The sequence below is a fragment of the Anas acuta genome, chromosome 4 (assembly GCF_963932015.1).
Source record: "Anas acuta chromosome 4, bAnaAcu1.1, whole genome shotgun sequence".
NCBI lineage: Eukaryota > Metazoa > Chordata > Aves > Anseriformes > Anatidae > Anas > Anas acuta.
Window position 1 is genome coordinate 40543143 of NC_088982.1, and position 16936 is coordinate 40560078.

The 16936-nt window shown below is 38.1% G+C and overlaps 1 protein-coding gene across 24 annotated transcripts in view; it reads right to left on the bottom strand.

Moving 5' to 3' along the window:
* Nucleotides 1–16936, bottom strand: part of INPP4B (inositol polyphosphate-4-phosphatase type II B) — a 379692-nt gene that overhangs the window by 92160 nt on the left and 270596 nt on the right. For 23 of the 24 annotated variants that reach the window (XR_011096138.1, XR_011096139.1, XR_011096137.1 and 20 more), the window contains one exon: nucleotides 15372–15526. Coding sequence is in view for 21 of the 24 variants with exons in the window: in XM_068680804.1 (XP_068536905.1) it covers nucleotides 15372–15526 (155 nt within the window). In the remaining 3 variants the exon portion in view is untranslated. Of the gene's footprint in view, nucleotides 1–11602; nucleotides 11955–15371; nucleotides 15527–16936 lie in introns of those variants that run through there. The other variant, XM_068680806.1, reaches the window with a different exon arrangement.

The following is a 16936-nucleotide window of genomic DNA, read 5'->3' on the forward strand; positions in this document are numbered from 1 at the left end:
AATTCTGTAATGTGCTATTAATGTGCTGCTACTAACAGCTTAAATACAATCAATAAAACACAAAAGCTGCAATTAAACAACAAAAGTAATTTTTAGAAATTATCGCTGCCTAGCTACAGGCTTCACTTGTTATCTCATTAATATACACAGGGGGCAGAGTTGGCTTGTGCACTGTTTATGTACTACTAGATTAATGATATCCTTCCTACTCTTACAGCATGGCTAAAGCAAACAATTAGCAAAACTGCTTTAAACTATTTTGGTTCAATTTTGCTCCTTGCATGAATATTTCAGGACAGCAGATAGGAGATTCAAACAAAGCTAAAGGCATGTGAGTGCAGGCCAGCAACTGCACTTGTCAGACAAGTATTTGTATCAATGCAGACAGAATATTTTGCTGCATGAAATAATAAATGACATTTTCTCAGGTATGGAACACAGGAATGAAACATCTGCAGAATACTGTAAAAAATTAAAATGTGATAACCCATGGTAAGATAAAATTACTCACAACTAATGGAATGAAACTGGAAAAAATGACAGTTTTACATTGGTCCAATAATGTTCTCTCATGTTCAGGAGAGTTAACAATTAAAGAAGTAACAGACAACCCAAGGGCAAGGAAAGAGTTATCTGCCAAACATTTGTTTTCTTAAAGAGGAGTTATTTTATTCACAAAGTTTCCTCTCTTTCCCTTTCATTCAAGGGGAATTCATCCCCTTTGTACTAAGGAATACTAGCTATAAATAATACATATTTTAAAAAGTAAACATGTCAGATCACAGTAGAAGGATTATAACATCATTCACTAAAACACTGAATCATTGTTTTTTTTTTAATTCTATATATGTATCTACGGGAAAACAAACGAACTAACAAACAAAAAACCCAACTTAAGTATTTGCAGAATTCAGAGTGTTCCAAAAATTATTTAATCTCTAGTAACTTTGTGTCTGAAACAGGTGTCAAATTTAAGTTAGCCACCAACATATATACGTGACAGTTCAGGAGAACAGCATTTTAAGTTCATTGCTTAATCGCTACTGCTATCTATATAAACAAGGAAACTAACAAAAAGGGACTTTTACCTCCAAAATAGCAAAGCACACAGTTGGTATTTTATCACAGGAAACAAGTAGAAAATAAAGGAAGCAGCCTGAATATAGCGGTGGGTGCCGGTTAATCACTTATTTAGTGGTGCCCTTTTCACTTTTTTTTTTTTTTAAATAACTTTCTTGTGTTCACTGAGCCTATAATAAATGCATTGATGTCTAGTGCCAAATGTATATTTAAACCACATTGGGTAGTGTGCTGATGCCAGAAAAATCTCCCCTGTGCAAAGTTTTGCCCTCTTCATTTTATTTTACTTTCAGTTGCTTTGGAGGTAAAGCAACATGCACTGACCTGAGTCCTTTAAAAGGCAATGTGCCATATACTCCCTGACCTGTAGTGTCAAGCATCCAGGTGCCAAACTTCACAGCCCAGGTTTCCCGTAGGTATAGAGAACATCCCCAGGATGATTCAGAACCCCTAAATTAGGTAGTTACCCATCCTCCAAGGTCTGTACTAGGAACACAAATTCTTAATCCAGATATTCAGATGAAAGACACCTGTAGTTTTATGATAAAAACTGCTTGATTATGAGTGTTTACAGGGAGTTCAAAAAGCTTTGTAAAAGGCTTCTCCAACAGCTAATTGCCCACTTAGCCATTCCCCACCTTTACAAAGCTTTAAAATCTGCAGCTCATACATGGGGCTACCACTACATCGTTTACAAAATGAACCACACAAACCTCAGATTCCTTTTCCACTCCATAAACACTGTCAAACATGATGCCTAACAGCATAAGCTTTCAAGCTCACTTGACTACAGGCTATTTTTAAAGGACAGTCTTGATTTTTTCTGTAATGTGAATAAAGGGAAAAAAGATTTATGACAAAGCAATTATCTGTTTTGGGCTATGTTACAATGTGGTACAGAACATTAAGTTCTGCAACAAGACTAAATATCTTTTTATTTCTGCTTTAGCATTCCATAGCCAATGGAGTATGGATAGCAAGTTTAAAGTTTTTATTTTTGCCATAAAAGATCATTTGACTTTTTCTCTCCATTGCAACACATATTTCATTTAATAAAGTTTAAAATAAAAACTACTAAAATACTGCTCTATTCAAGGATTACAACTCAGAGGGGGTTCATTTAGTTCCATTAGTTTTAGCATCTGTGTTTTAAGTTGCAGATTGTTTCAAAAATGGCTATTGAGGTAATGCACTGCTTCATTTACAAAGGAAATTGGATGCTTAATACATTTTTGCAATGCAATAGTAACAAAGTGGTAGCACTTGCATAAAGCAGCCCACTGTAATACCGGGTTTTGATCCTATCTGGGAAAAGGTCTTCTGACTTGTGCTGAGCCAGCGTGTCGTTACTCCATCTGGCTGTGTCTTGTCATTCAGTGAAGTCCACACAACAGATAGCCATGTTTGGGAAGGGTTGTTACTGTATCTGTGCCTAGAAAAGCCAAATTTGTCAGGAGAGGATGCTTATGAATTTAACTAATTGCAGAGATTGTTTGCAGAGAACAGATTGGCCCAAGCGAACCGAGCACAGCATCACAAACCTGCACTCTCTTACGTGCTGCTGGAAAGGAGGGACAGGATGGGCGCAACGGAAACCTCACCCTCATGGCCCTAGACAATATTTGTTGGTGTTGACTCTGCTAGAGCCACGCCAGTTTTATTTCAGGGGAAAGACATCAGAAATTATGAGATGTGTGTGGCACAAGGTGGTATTTCAGAAAAGACACATGCCCAAATTCATTGAATTTGAAAGAGATGGTAGCAGTTATCACCACAGTACCCACCGGGCTGCTCAGCTGCACTTGTGAAACACTTTTGTGAGCTTTGTTTTGCAAATCCTTTTAATTGGTTTGATCATTCTCTGCTTCAGATTATCAGTCTCTGTCTTACTAACTTGTTATTTCCTAGTATTATCACATCACGTTAGTCACAATGCTTTTCTTCATCTAGGTACATATTTGGTTTGGTTTGATTCGATCCTAAGATACACAACCAAATTAAAAATGTTTTACTATACTAACTGCAACAACAGGCAAAGAAGAAAATGACAATTTTTCATCTGCTTAAGAGGCAGTCTCAGAATAGGCCCAGGTCTTGGAGATACCTGTACTGTGTCTGAGCACTATTATAAGCATGAAGGAGAGAATCAAAACTGTGCGTTCAAGTTCATTACCACCTCATTGCAAGTTTTACCTTAGAATTAAACTTAAATTGAGACCGAAATGAGTTTTGTTATCCCTATTGTGCTGCACAGAGGATGATTCTTTCTGACAGCAGGGAGAATGATTGCCTTCAGGACTGAAAACAGAATTTCAGATACCACTGTGCAAAATAAATTCAAAAAAATCAGCTTATACTACAGACGCTTTTATGGACTGCTGTGCTATGTGTTTGCTCAGCACCCTCTTGCCAGTGAATAGCTGTTGTCTGAAAGTGAGGAAAAACTGTCTGATTTGAAAAGTGCTCGTGCACTGAGGTTTCGCTATCCTTCCTGAAACACCAAGAACAACACCTGTATCACATTATAGCAACAAGTGGCTGAATTTTCCCAGTAATTCTATGTCAGCAAAATCTTCATCTACAAACAAGCATCTATATCTCAGGACAGTAAAGCTGCGAGGCAACACAGAACTTGAAGGTCTGAAGCCTTTTATCTAACTTCTAATGGCCAGTCAAAGCACGCAAAACAATCAGGAAACAGTGACACAGGAAAAAAAAAGTCTCTAAAAACTGTTTCTTGTCTTGCACTAATATTTTAAAAGTTTGTAAGCCATATTTGAAAATTCATTAAGTCACCTAAGAAGTCAGCAACATGTGACAAAACGCATCACTTTCTACATTTTCTTGGAGCATTTATATTTGCATGTGTTATGTGCTATACCATACAGACCACTGTACTTAGGACAAAACTCTGCTGTATGCAATGTTACCCTGTTAAGCACCAGGAAAAGGTGATTTCAGTCCTCTTCAAGCAGAAAATTCTCACAGGTCTACAATCTACCAGATTACACATTATGCCCAGCCTGACAATTAATGGCTTTTGTTACAGAGATACTCTAGTTTATCTATAAAGCAAAGAAAGCACGAAGCACAAAGCCATATCCACCCTGGAGGCTTCAAGAAATAACAGTTTTTCCTTCAAGAAACAGCAACTTGCAATGAAAATGCAAGACAGTACCTTACAGAGTACAGCATGGCAGGTTAACCAGGAAAACAACCCTACAGGAATAAAAATGAATACCTATCTAGCTAGGCAGCACCTCTTGGCTACTTCCACTGCACGAGAGGAAAAAGAGTAGCAGAAGTCTTAGATGTGCAAGTTCACTTCAGGAACAAATTCAAGTAGCATCTTTACATGGCAAGCTATATTAGTCTGTGTAACAGAAATGTCAAACTGTATTTAAAGCAACTGTCTATAAATTTGCTGATAACGCGACTGTAGCAGCAAACGTTTACAGAGAAAGAGGACAGGGAGCAAGTTTCTCCCCCAGACAGCAGCAGCAGAGTAAGACAGAGACAGGACATTCTTCGGTGTGGTGCTGAGGAAGGACCAGCACCAACACTCAGGCAGTACATAGCACGGTTTGGCAGTGCCAGCACCACGGCATGCAGGACTGCCACATCAACGCAAAAAAAAACAGAAGGGAATGCAAAAAGTTACCAACGCACACAGCAGTGAATATCAGTAAGGCAATGAACCTTATAAGCATTGCTACTGCACATTCAGGGGTAGCGACACAACTTCTGTTTTAAATAAGGGAGACAATGAGAAGAGCCTCCGTTTAATAAAAAGTAGATCCAAATTCAACATCCAACAAAGGAAAAGACTATGTGGTCATGAGTAGATAATTTGACATCTCTACTCCATCATTTTCCCACTGAAATGCAAAAAAGATAGCAGTATATTTCTTCATATCACCCTTTGCTGGTCAGTTAGAAACTTTTCAAATCAAAAATGTTTCATAGATAGAAGTATCTAAACATTTGCTCACATCTAAGCTCTTGGCCTCTTCCTGTTACATTTAACCGGTGATTATTAAATGAAAGGCAGTTAGTATGTATGAAACTTGCCACATTAGTAGTTGCTACATTGGTGGGAAAACTGAGAATACAATAGAAACTGATAAGGATAAAGTAGTAGAAAGCGTCTCTCTTCCTTCAGGAAACAAACTCAAATCTTTATGGTTATAAGCTCTTAAATGAGAGAGATGAGCTCTTCGAAACATCTAGCAACACAAAAAAGTAGCAACGTGAAAGTAGGAAAGAGCATATTCTTAAGCGCACACTGATGACAAGGTAAGGTGAAACAGCAAACACTGAACACGTCAAAGATTTAAAAAGACCTCATGAGTAAGTATTCAGAACTGTTCTAGTCAGTGTTATCGAAACAGAGAATTCCAGAGTCAATCCATGGATTGTTGAATTACTATTGTAAATGTTCATCTTTTAAACACTACTTTGGTCATTTTGAAACCAGCCAATAATGCTTCTGACATAGTGCCAGCTTAGCCATTTTTATTAGCTTTCCTGAGGCTTTCAATGCAACTGCCATTTTATTATGTAAAATAAACTTAGAAAACAGATTGTGTCAGTCTTGGTTAAACTAAGCAAACAGCAACAATAACCACCGCCACCAGGCTAAAAGCGTTGATTTTTTATTTCCTGGCTGAAATGCCTTATGAAAAAATTTGCTCAACCACTTATTGTGGACATTCCCATCTTCTGCTTATCACAAGACAACAAGGCATTTTATTGGAGGTTGTTCAGCAAACCTTTCCATTGCTGGATTACATTCTGTACATGCTCTACCATCAACAATTACTTATGAGTTATAAATGGATTTAAATAAAAATTGACAACTTTGGAGCAGTGATTTTTGCAAAATGCGTATGAAACAAAACATCATTTTGACGAGAATGATATATTTCCATTGGCCCTGCCAGTTTACTCAAAAACACAAACTGGCAATCAGATGATCCTAAGCCAGGATCTTTCTTATAAAATATGTGACCAGATTGCTCCTCAACCCATTTTTTGAAGAATCTAAACAAGTTCTTCATATCTGACAGGGCTGACTATTGTGTGGAGAGGGCTTGTGACTGATGAGATTTTTTTTATTATTTTTAAAACAAAGTGCAAAGTCACTGCTCTGTTGCTGCTAATTAGCTGCTGCCTTTTTAGCCTCTCTTGCTACAGAAGCAAAGGTCACATGCTAGTGGCTGGTGTGATGGGAAGGATCCCAGCAGCCTTTCGGCACGTTGACTGAGGTCAGCAGAAGTCAGATGAGTGATAAGAAACCTCAAAAATGACATTCTCACTCACCAGTGTTAGGAAATACACAGCCAAGATACAGAGACACTGTCATGCAGGGAGTCTGTAGCATGAGTTTGAAGCTGCTTATAAATCTGAAAATCCATGTGATTAATGAGAGGAGCAGAAAGAAAAGATTCTTTATAAAGGCCTGACTGTGAAAAAGCTTCAGTTGGGCCTCGAACACTTGTTTCCTAAAAGAAACCTACAGACCATGAAAGAATACAGAAAACTATGCTCCTCCCCCCCAACAAGAGGTCCAAATCTGATCTCCTACTCCTTCACAGAGCTAACCATATCAGTGCAGTATGCTTGACTCAGCCCTGTTGATAACAGTATTTACATTAAAATTACAGATGCAATAATTCAAGAGTTATCAAACTACCCCCGCATGTGCTATTTTCTTCAAAAAAAAAAAAAAAAGAAAGACCACAAATAACTGATTCAAAAAAGAACTGCGACACCACGCGTATCACAATACTATGGAATCTTTCTGATAGGATAAGTGAAGCTCTGGAGTACCACAGATGGGTGGGATCTCCCTCCTTCCCTTCACTAACAGTGATCTAATTAGCATGCTGGGTCCTACACCCTAAATATTTCATCCCTGTTGCAGGGAAAAGCGATTTCCTTCCTGCCCTCTGACCTTCCCAGTTAATGGGACTTTACCCTCAGCTAACCTTGGCCTGGGATCCCAGGGCCTTGCACTGGTGGAAACTCTGCTCTGGCACCTTCTCAGGGTGCTGGGAGCACAGCCGTGCCAGCGATCTTGGCATCAGGTATGTTTAGAGTCACAACACTTCTACAGCATTGCAAAGTCCCAGGACTGCAGAAACCATTGTTATAAGGAGTCAGCTGCTGAGTGATCTGGCAGTGCAGCAGACCAAAGGGAAAAAAAAAAAAAAAGCATGGAAGAAAACTGGAATAGGGATGCTGGATGAGAAGAATAAGATGATTGTTTGAGTGGGGAGTATTCCTAGAGAAGAAACTAAATTGGATGATGGGATTAAGAAGCCTAAAACAAGAGTAAAAATAGTCCTGTTACCTGCACCCCGCATAAGCCAACTAGAGCTGTAGCCTGACACTGTATCATCTTTGCCCTCAAGAAATGCAGTCTTCTTTTACAATACACCCTTTCCAGAACAGCAGCTAGTTGCTGCTCTTTTCTGCATCCTCTCCAACTTCTCTACAGCCTGTACTGGGACTGCAGGAAGGGTACCAGCTCTGCCTGCCAATATTATATTATTCTGACAATAATATAGTTTCAGATACAGATAAAATCTTGAAGAGATTGAATCCGTGATAATTTTAACTAGCTATTGTATGCTATTACTACCCACTTATTCTCATTTCCTGCTCCTTTCTTATCTGAATTTTAGGTTTCGCAGTGCTGTTTTTCCTCAGAGCTTTAGCTGTGCATGGTCAAAGCCAGGGTAATTCAGCTGTGGCTCATGGAGATTTAACAGGCAATAAATATGCATGCAGGACTTCTCCTACACAATCCCTCAGAAAATGTTAACAGAAATGAAATATAATAGGAAAAAAAAAGTATTACTCACTCTGGTGAGTAAAATGCATCTGCTTTCTGATTTCAGGTAAGGGAGTCCTTAGTTGAAGTTCTGAATAAGGAACAGCAGAAGTACTCAAGTACAGTACTACATGAGAAAGCAGATTTATTGGAAAAGGCCTTGTTGACTATTACGTTAAAAAAGAGAGTGATCATAGTGTGTACCTGGTAATTATGCACCTTTTACACTGTGTTGAATAATTAAAATACTCAGAAGGCATAGCTCAATCCCCCACATTCATTTGGGTCAAGATATGGTAAACACTAATATGGGCTAGGTAAGAGAACAATACTATGTCAATGTTTCAGCGAGAAAAAAAAAGTATGAATTAGAGCAGAACAGCTCAGAGTAGTTTTTGAGTGGAATGCCATTAAATCTGATTCTCCTTTGAAGAAAGGTGTCATCATATACACATGCTCGGCCACAGGCCAAGGACTCACTTCAATAAAAAAAATCATAGAAAATCAAACCTTCTTTCTTGTTGCCACAAAGCTAAAAAAATATAGCCAAACATTTTCTTTTTCAATGGAAAAGGAGGTGGTTTTATCTTTTTTTTTTTTTTTTTGGGTGTAATACACTGCAATTAATATATGCACATGTTTTGCTACTCAGTAGTTTTACCTTCTGGTCCCTAAGTCTTCCAGAAGGACCCACCTTCCCTATGTTAGCGATGAAGGAGAAGCAGGTGCATTTCAACAGCTCACCCACCTGACTCTGGTGGCAAAATTTAGAGACAATATGCATTGCTTTTGGTATTACCTTCCCTCCATGGTCTAACAGGAAAATCAAGCATTTACTTCTGCCTACCTAAAATTTTAAAATTTAAGTGCTTCAGTGAGGTAGCCTATGTCTTATCTTTAAATATTCCTTGCAAAGAGTGGCAAAGGTTTTTACTGTTTTCCCTTGAACACTCCCTCCCTCCCCCGTGATTAGCTCAATATTAGAATATTATTACAGGTTCCAGGGGAAGGCCATCTGTAATTCCCATTACACAATGTTTTCCATTAATATTATACTTCCAATTGCTAGTTCATTTTGAATGGTGAAAATTTGAGCTTACGACTTTATGTAAAGAAGAAAAAAAGTAGCTTTTTTTTTTATTTTTATGATTACTGGAGTTGGATTTGGTATTCTGCATCAAGGTAATAAAGGTATGAGAGATCTAACTATTGTTAGATCTCTCTAACTCTGGCAAGAATCTTGAATCACCTCTTCCTAACAAGGACTTGTTAAAATTCAGCAGGTACATGTTTTGAGGATTCAATCTACGCTAAATGCCTGCCAAGTGAAGGGGTCAGACAAAGCCTTTCCTTGCTGTTCTTCTCCCTGGCAGACGGTGACTGCTGCAACATGAAGCAAAGGCAATGAGGCAGGGGGACTGTCTCTGCTGCTCTCTCAGTAGTTGTTACTGCAGCCAGTGTCTGAGCTCTGAAGAGGAGAAAGACAAAGAGACACACATGCAGAGGAAGGAGAAGCAACCAGGGGGAAATACTTCAGCAATAGTCTGGTGAAAATGACGAAGGAACGTGAGAAAAGCCTCACAAGAGGGTTCTCAGGACTCTGACTGGGGTTTCAGAGGGGCGGAAATTAGTGCTTGTAAGAAGCCAGAAAAATCAAAAGTACAGGAGAAATGAAACTTCTGTAGTTAGCTAGAGAATATTCCCCTGCAAAACGTGGACTTGACCATCTGGACTCAATCTATGAAATAGAAATAAAAAGTGTGAGACTACATTATAAAACAACCACTAATTTTGCTTAATTTTCCCATGTACAAGTATGTAACTCACTGAAAACTTTCATGAGCCTTTTGTAGTGTTTGGTTTCCTTTTTTTTTTTCTTGCTATTTTCCCTCTCAAGTCTTAAAAAAAGTGTTTTTTTTTTAAAACATCATAATGATTAAATTTCCAAAATTAAGTACATGTGTTATAAAGCTTTAAAATTAATAAGGCCTGCTCAAGCTATTCCTTGACACTCTGCAATGGTTGTCTGTAACTCTCTTTCCAGCAGGATGCTCAGAACTAGACCTCCATTCTAGAGGAGTACAAGAAGGTGCCAATTGCATTGATTCTTTTCGAAAAAATTTTGATGGTTGATTCAATGCATCAAAATTGGGTTTTCTTGTTACTTAATGCCAGGCCCTTTTCAATACCTTAGGTAATGTACATCTTTCCATCTGAAGTTTGTACCTCTAAATAAAAATGTTACATTTCTCAAGAACCGTAGACTGATGGAAAAAATATATGTTGGAAGTTAGGTTCTCCCTTAAAAGCTTTGTTTATACTAAGCCAAGATTCTCAGAAAAAAATGTTGGAGAAGGTCTGATGGGCTATGGACTGAAAAGGTTAGAGGAGAACACGTGGTTCTTCTGCATAACCACTCACACACTGCATCTACTGCTGCAAGCTCACAGGGACAGGGGGAAGGCTTGGAGAAAGGTCAAGGAAGGTCTGCACATGGATCCCAGCCTCTCATCCTGTCACTTTGCTCCTGCTTCCTAGACCATAGGAGTCACAATGCTGTTTGGCATACGCCCTTGCATGGCAAAGGTCTCTCAGCTTGGACCTGTGGCTTCCACCCAGATCAAGTGGAGGCTGTTACAGCTGTCCCTCCTTCTCAACTCACACGTCTTTAATATGATTCTTTAAGAAAAAGTGCCCTCAAACACCTGTTTAAAAAGGAGCAATTTGCTTCATAACTAGGCCATCACAAGCCCATACCTTGTGGCCCAGTCCATTCATTCTTTGTATTTGCACTTCAATCAGATTTTTGATTGGCAATTTATCTGAAATAATCTGAAATATCCTTGGCTGGCATTTCAGATGGAAACAGTGTGTCCTACGTTGAGTCAAATTTTGTATTCAATGCCTGACAGGTATCGTGCCCTGCTAAGAATTATGACAGGGATGGATGAAAGCTTGGAGACTTCACCGTACACAGGGGATTTGTCACATCATTTGCTTGGTTTTACTTTTGAGGCATTATTGGAAATGCGCTCAAAAACCCAGAAGATTCTGAGGTTATTTGCTACCCAAGGACTTCAAAACAGACCCTGTCACCAAGATATTAACATTCAATAGGTTTGGAAAAGAAAAACATTTTATGAAACTGCTTTGTAATGTGCTGCCTACCAGGGTCCAAGGCTCCTTAAGCAGTGGCCAGCTCTAAGGAAGAAAAGTAGAATTGTGTGACAGATACTGTAGTGAACTCTGGACCATTTGTTTTGTCTCTTTTCTGTCTTCTGGAATACAGTTGACATTAAATGACAGGAAATATTTGTACATTGGTGAATGGAAAAACAAAATATTGACTGCAAAAAATGATGATTTGAAAGTGGCAGCAACATTAAAAATACGATTTCAGTATGACATGAATTGCAAGCATTTGATAAAGAAAAAATAACATATATTGATCTCCCTCATTCTGTAATATGAATGTCACTAAGATCAATGAAAGTCACAAACACACACAAAGCAAATTATAGTGCGTACCACTATGGAATAGCTGCTTCTGGTTTTACACACACTGGAACTGTAGCATCATAATGCCTACAGTTGCACCCAGAAGACAAAACCATATTTCAGATATTCTAAGTGATAAAGCCTGACTTCCTAGCATCATTTCACATTCTTCTTAAGCTAAAGGGACAACTATTGGAAGGATTTTTGCACCTTTTTTTTTGTTGTTGTTAAAAAAGCAATAAACTCCATACAGTTGATCAGTACAAGACATGAACTGTGATAATGAATTTGTTCACTAAATAAGAAGTACTGGCAGTATTTTCTTAAACAGCATCATACAACGGACATGAAAACAAACCGAAACATCTTAAATTGCTTCTGGTTTACTCAAAATACACAGGCTTACAGGGACAACAGCAAAGCCAAAAAACAGCAGCACACAAGTCCAGCATCACCAAACTTCTCCTGATGTCAAGAATGCACAAAACCAGCAGCACATGCTTCCCTTTTACAACAGGCCCCAAAGCTGTGCACAGCACTGGCAGGAAAAAAGAAAAGCTTTACAGTTACACAGGCACCTTTATAATTTTCATATCTCAAAATTATGGCATTTCCAATAAAGGCTGCTTTTGAATCTCCATTTGCTTTTACAACTAACTTTGTTTCACTGTACTCTGTATCTCCTACTGTTAATTCTTGAAAGAAGCCCATCAAAGATCAATCCAGTCTGTTAGGATTCTGGATGCTAAAATTGATTTTTTCTTTTCTACTTGTTCTTTTGAAAGGCTTAAAAGTGATTTGCAGCAATCAGCATAAAGGAAGTTGATTGACAGAGTTTAGCAAAGTGATCTAGAGGAGATTCATCTGGGGAAAACTGCATACATTAGAAACTAAAAGGTGACCACAGTTTTTCTCCATCTCCTCTCAAAACAAAATGTATTCTTTTAGATGTGGAAAATCATTCTAAAAGCTTCTACAAATAGTCAATGAAAAGCTTAGAAAAACAGTTTTAAATAAGATTGCAATGGTAATCAAACAAAAAGAAAGGTTAAAAAGGCAAGCATTACAACAAGTAACAAACAAATCCATTGACCTTACTCACACAAACCTCAGAATCATAGCTGCCAAACTTCCCTCAAATAAAATACAGGAGATTTAGCTGAAATGCCTTTATATCTCTTCCTGTGGAAATTATGGCCTTTTTCCTCCTTGTTGCCTGACTGTTCTTTTCTTCCCAGTTTGCTCTCTCAAATTGCTTTTCCCTGCCACTCACCTTCCTTCGCCTCTCTGCAACAAGAGAGCACAGCTGGAGGGTCCTTGCTGCACTCTCTAGTCAGTGGTAGAGGTGGAGAAACAGAAAGGAAAGCCTGTAGCATTTCAAGTGCTGCTTCATAAGCACCTCCAGCCACAGATAAGTAGTGGGAAGGCACAAAGAGCCCTCCTGAAGATGCAGTAACTACTGCATTCCTTAAACATTTCTAAAAAATAATTAAAAAAAAGCCCAAAGCCAGCTCCTTAAAACCGTCCAAAAAACTCTCAATGGTAATACGATGGAGTTAAACATGTGTATCCCCATCTGACATTTTCATTGTTCTGTTCTGAATATTTTTTTTAACCTATGGTTATGTGCACAGTACAATACAGACAGAGACTAGAATAGGCAAAGGATTTACTTATTTGTTTTGCTGATGGTGCGGGATAAACTTGTGTACTACTGCCGCTACTTGCAAGGCCTTGCTTTAAATCCCGGACAATTCTACCACCCAAGTCAAAATTATTCCTTTTCATTCAACGCAGCAGCTACTTCAGTTCAAGGCTGTTTTAAATTCATTTGCAGGTTATTAACAGGATAAAGCTTTTATCTGCCTAAAACTAGAGCAAAACCCCAAAATAAACATTGTTATCATGTTGCTTCAGACTCCTATACCTTTTCATTTACTTTTTAAGCTACTCCAGATTTTCTGGACTTTTCCCCGTTCTTCTGAGACTCCAATTTATTCTTACCTGCAAATATAACTAGTGAGTTAATCATCTCGGCTTTCAAATCAGTTATGTGATAAAAAAGCACATAAAGTCCTTAACATTTTAGCCTGTAAAAGCTACTATACTTCTGTACTAACAAGTTAATTTGTATATATCATAGAATCACAGAATGGTTTGGGTTGGAAGGAACCTTAAAGACGACCAGTTCCAACCCCCTGCCATGGGCAGGGACACCTCCCACCAGACCAGGTTGCCCAAAGCCCCATCCAGCCTGGCCTTGAACACCTTCAGGGATGGGGCATCCACAGCTCCTCTGGGCAGCCTGTGCCAGGGCCTCACCACCCTCTGAGTAAACAATTACTCCCTAATATCTAATCTAAAACTACCCTTTCTTAGTTTAAAACCATTATCCCCTACACTCCCCGATGAGTCCCTCTCCTCCTTTCTTGTAGTCCCCCTTTAGGTACTGGAATACATCAGGGTCTTTTTTTTTTTTTTTTTTTAAATCACGTTTATATCTGTGGAATTTTTCCAGTGCTATTCTACATAATAATGTATTTCATATAATTAGTTTGCTTCTATCTGGTAACTTACTGTAATTTACACGCTGTTGTATTTATTGGAGACATAAAAGAAAAAAACATATTTGAAATGCCAACAAAAATGGAACTCAACACAGAAAACTAAGAATTTTTTCATTAATGATAAAACATATAGTTATGAAAGGCGGCACACAGGAGTCATTCACTCACTGAAATACTGCAGAGACTAAGGGATTTATGCAAGCTAATGATACATACAAAATGATACCTCAGTTTAATACATCACTGCACTAGCAGCTTGCAAAATAACTACACTTCTAAACCATCTCAGTCTTCTGCTCAACTACTCATTGCAAAAATTACATTTTTTTTTTCCTTTAGAATACCTATCCTTGTTAAAAGACAGAAGGATTTTGCATGTGTAAACCTACAGATTAATCTGATAATACCAAATATTAAGGTCAAGAACTATCAATTACAGACATTAAACATGATTGGTACTCAGATATGATCTTTACAAATCCAACTCACAATCGCATTGTGTATTTCACAGAAGTGCAAGAAATAATTCAATTACTTCCTTGCAGGCTGACCAGAATATTTTCTGTTAGTCTTGTAGGGACTTTTGTTATATACTACTTGAATCTTGTGGATAAATCTCTTGAACTCTTACAGAATATATAATGCAACATTTGTTAATGCCAATAATGAAACAGTTTCTTTAGAGAATATAGCACCTGGATTCATTTTATGATCAAAACTCATTTGCTTAATTGTTTTTTATTCAAAGGCTCACATGACCAAAAATCTTTACATCTTCTAATTACACATTCCTGACTATATCAGCCTTAGTTTCTTCGTAGTTGTAATTTAGAATGAAATATTTTTTTTAGCACAGTAAAGATTTTTATCAAATAATAGTGGCAATCACCATGAATCCAAACCTGCTTTTATTTTTAATAACATGATCTATTGAGAATTGCCATCTGTAACAAAAGCTAATTCAGCTTCCACATTGTTGTCTAAATTTTATACGCATGTTTTAATTAGTATATAAACATTTGAAAAATATTATAAAAAACAGAAAATAACTTTTTTATATAGAGTCACAGAATGTTGTTAAAATTTTAAGCTTTATGAGAGTCTAAGCAGTTGTTAAATGATGGCTGTTTACCTTGGTCAAATTCTACAGTCAGCGGAGTGGTACTTCACAGGGTTTCACGTATAAATCTCAGAAACTGTTCATTAGTGTTAAAACATAAAAGACCTTGCATGTAGAAGTGAATCAGTAGCTGGCATGCTGCTGGTTGGTTCTCTGCTAAACCAGGACCAGGGCCTATCACGCACTTGCAACTAGCTTTAGCCAGCTTTGCAGTGTAGTTCCTGGCTCAGCTCAAAACGCAAGGGACACAAAATAATTCTCCACATACCTTCTCATGCAATCCAGTGCCCGAATAAAGAAATCTTTGTGAAGCTGATGCTCATCCCTCAAGATGGAGCACTGCTCCAGTGTCACTGACATGGATGTCCGGTCTTTGGCACTTTTGCAACAGGTGAAACGGACACCATTCAGCTTGCGGCAAATCTGAAACACAAGCAGATGTTAAAGGATTGCTTTTCTCTCTCCTCAGGTTCTCTACACACTTGCAGACTGTCAACATCCCACAATTCTACACCCACGGACAACTAATACAGAAAATGGTATTTCTCAAGAAGAAAGCTGCTATTAAAAGGTGGTAACTCAATACTGAATCATGTGTCTGCTGACATATGACTTAACTGTCATTACAGCTAAATTATTTATTAGTGCTGCCTTGCGGATTTTCATATTCTAAGGGTTATCGACATGCTGGCCTGACACAGTGGCACTAAAAGGTAAAAATGTTGCACTGAAAGGGATTGTAAATTTCTCTTTTGTTTTATAAATTTGCAGCCATAACACTCTACAAAAACAGGACCAAAAGATGATAGCTACTGATCGATAGCCCATTTCCAATTTGTCCAAATTGAACATCTTAAATGCAGATATTAATGGTCTCCATTAGGAGGACAAGCCTGAAAATAACCTGCCCACTGAGGAAAAAGAAGGTCTTACTGGTTTGAGGAGAGAGCTGCACGCAAGCTTGCCCTACAGTTGCCATCTATGATTGTTTTTGCTCCCTTGATATTTACTGTAGCACATGTAACACTTAATCCCTCAAACACATGCTTGAACTTCATGCATAGGTATTACACAAAAATTTCTTCATAACAAACTATGGAGTTATCATCTTTTGTTTTCTTTTGTTTCAGTAGAAGGCATTGCCTTCTGTTTTTATCACCAAAAGTCAATTAAGACAGCATTGTGCCATGTGCACCATGTTTTATATTTGGACTGATGAGGAACAGGTTCTGTACAAAGCAGGAGAGATGTCTAGCACCCAAGTTGTCTAGTTTGGATACAAGACACAGTTCATGGAGGATGGCCCGGTTCTCCAAGCCAGAGAAACAATCAAGTCTCAATCCTGTCCCCACACCCCAGCCCAAGTGAAGCAACAAACTGATGGACACAGCAACAACCGCCTACTATTCTTAGTTCTTATCATGGTTAAACAAGATGCTAAAACATCTACGCTTATTTACAGGTTACCAAACCACTGCATCCAATTTCCTGAACTTGAAATATAAAGCACTCATGTTAGTCTAGACTATAAAAGAAAACGTTGCTTCTGTTTTTTCTCACTTTCTGTGACGACCATGCTATTCAATTAAAGCTTAATTGCCTCAACACCTAATGAATGTTGAAAGAAAATAAAGAAATACTTTGACAAGGTTTTTTTCAACTCAGACTTGGGAACACAGAGGACTAATTCCTCATGAGGGTACAGATGCAGACAAATCCATCTTAATACTGAAATTAAAACTTAAAACTTTCAACAGCTAAACTGTTCAGAACAATTGAACCTTAACATGAATGATTGCCACGAAGTGCTTGCTTTCACCTGACACTGACAAA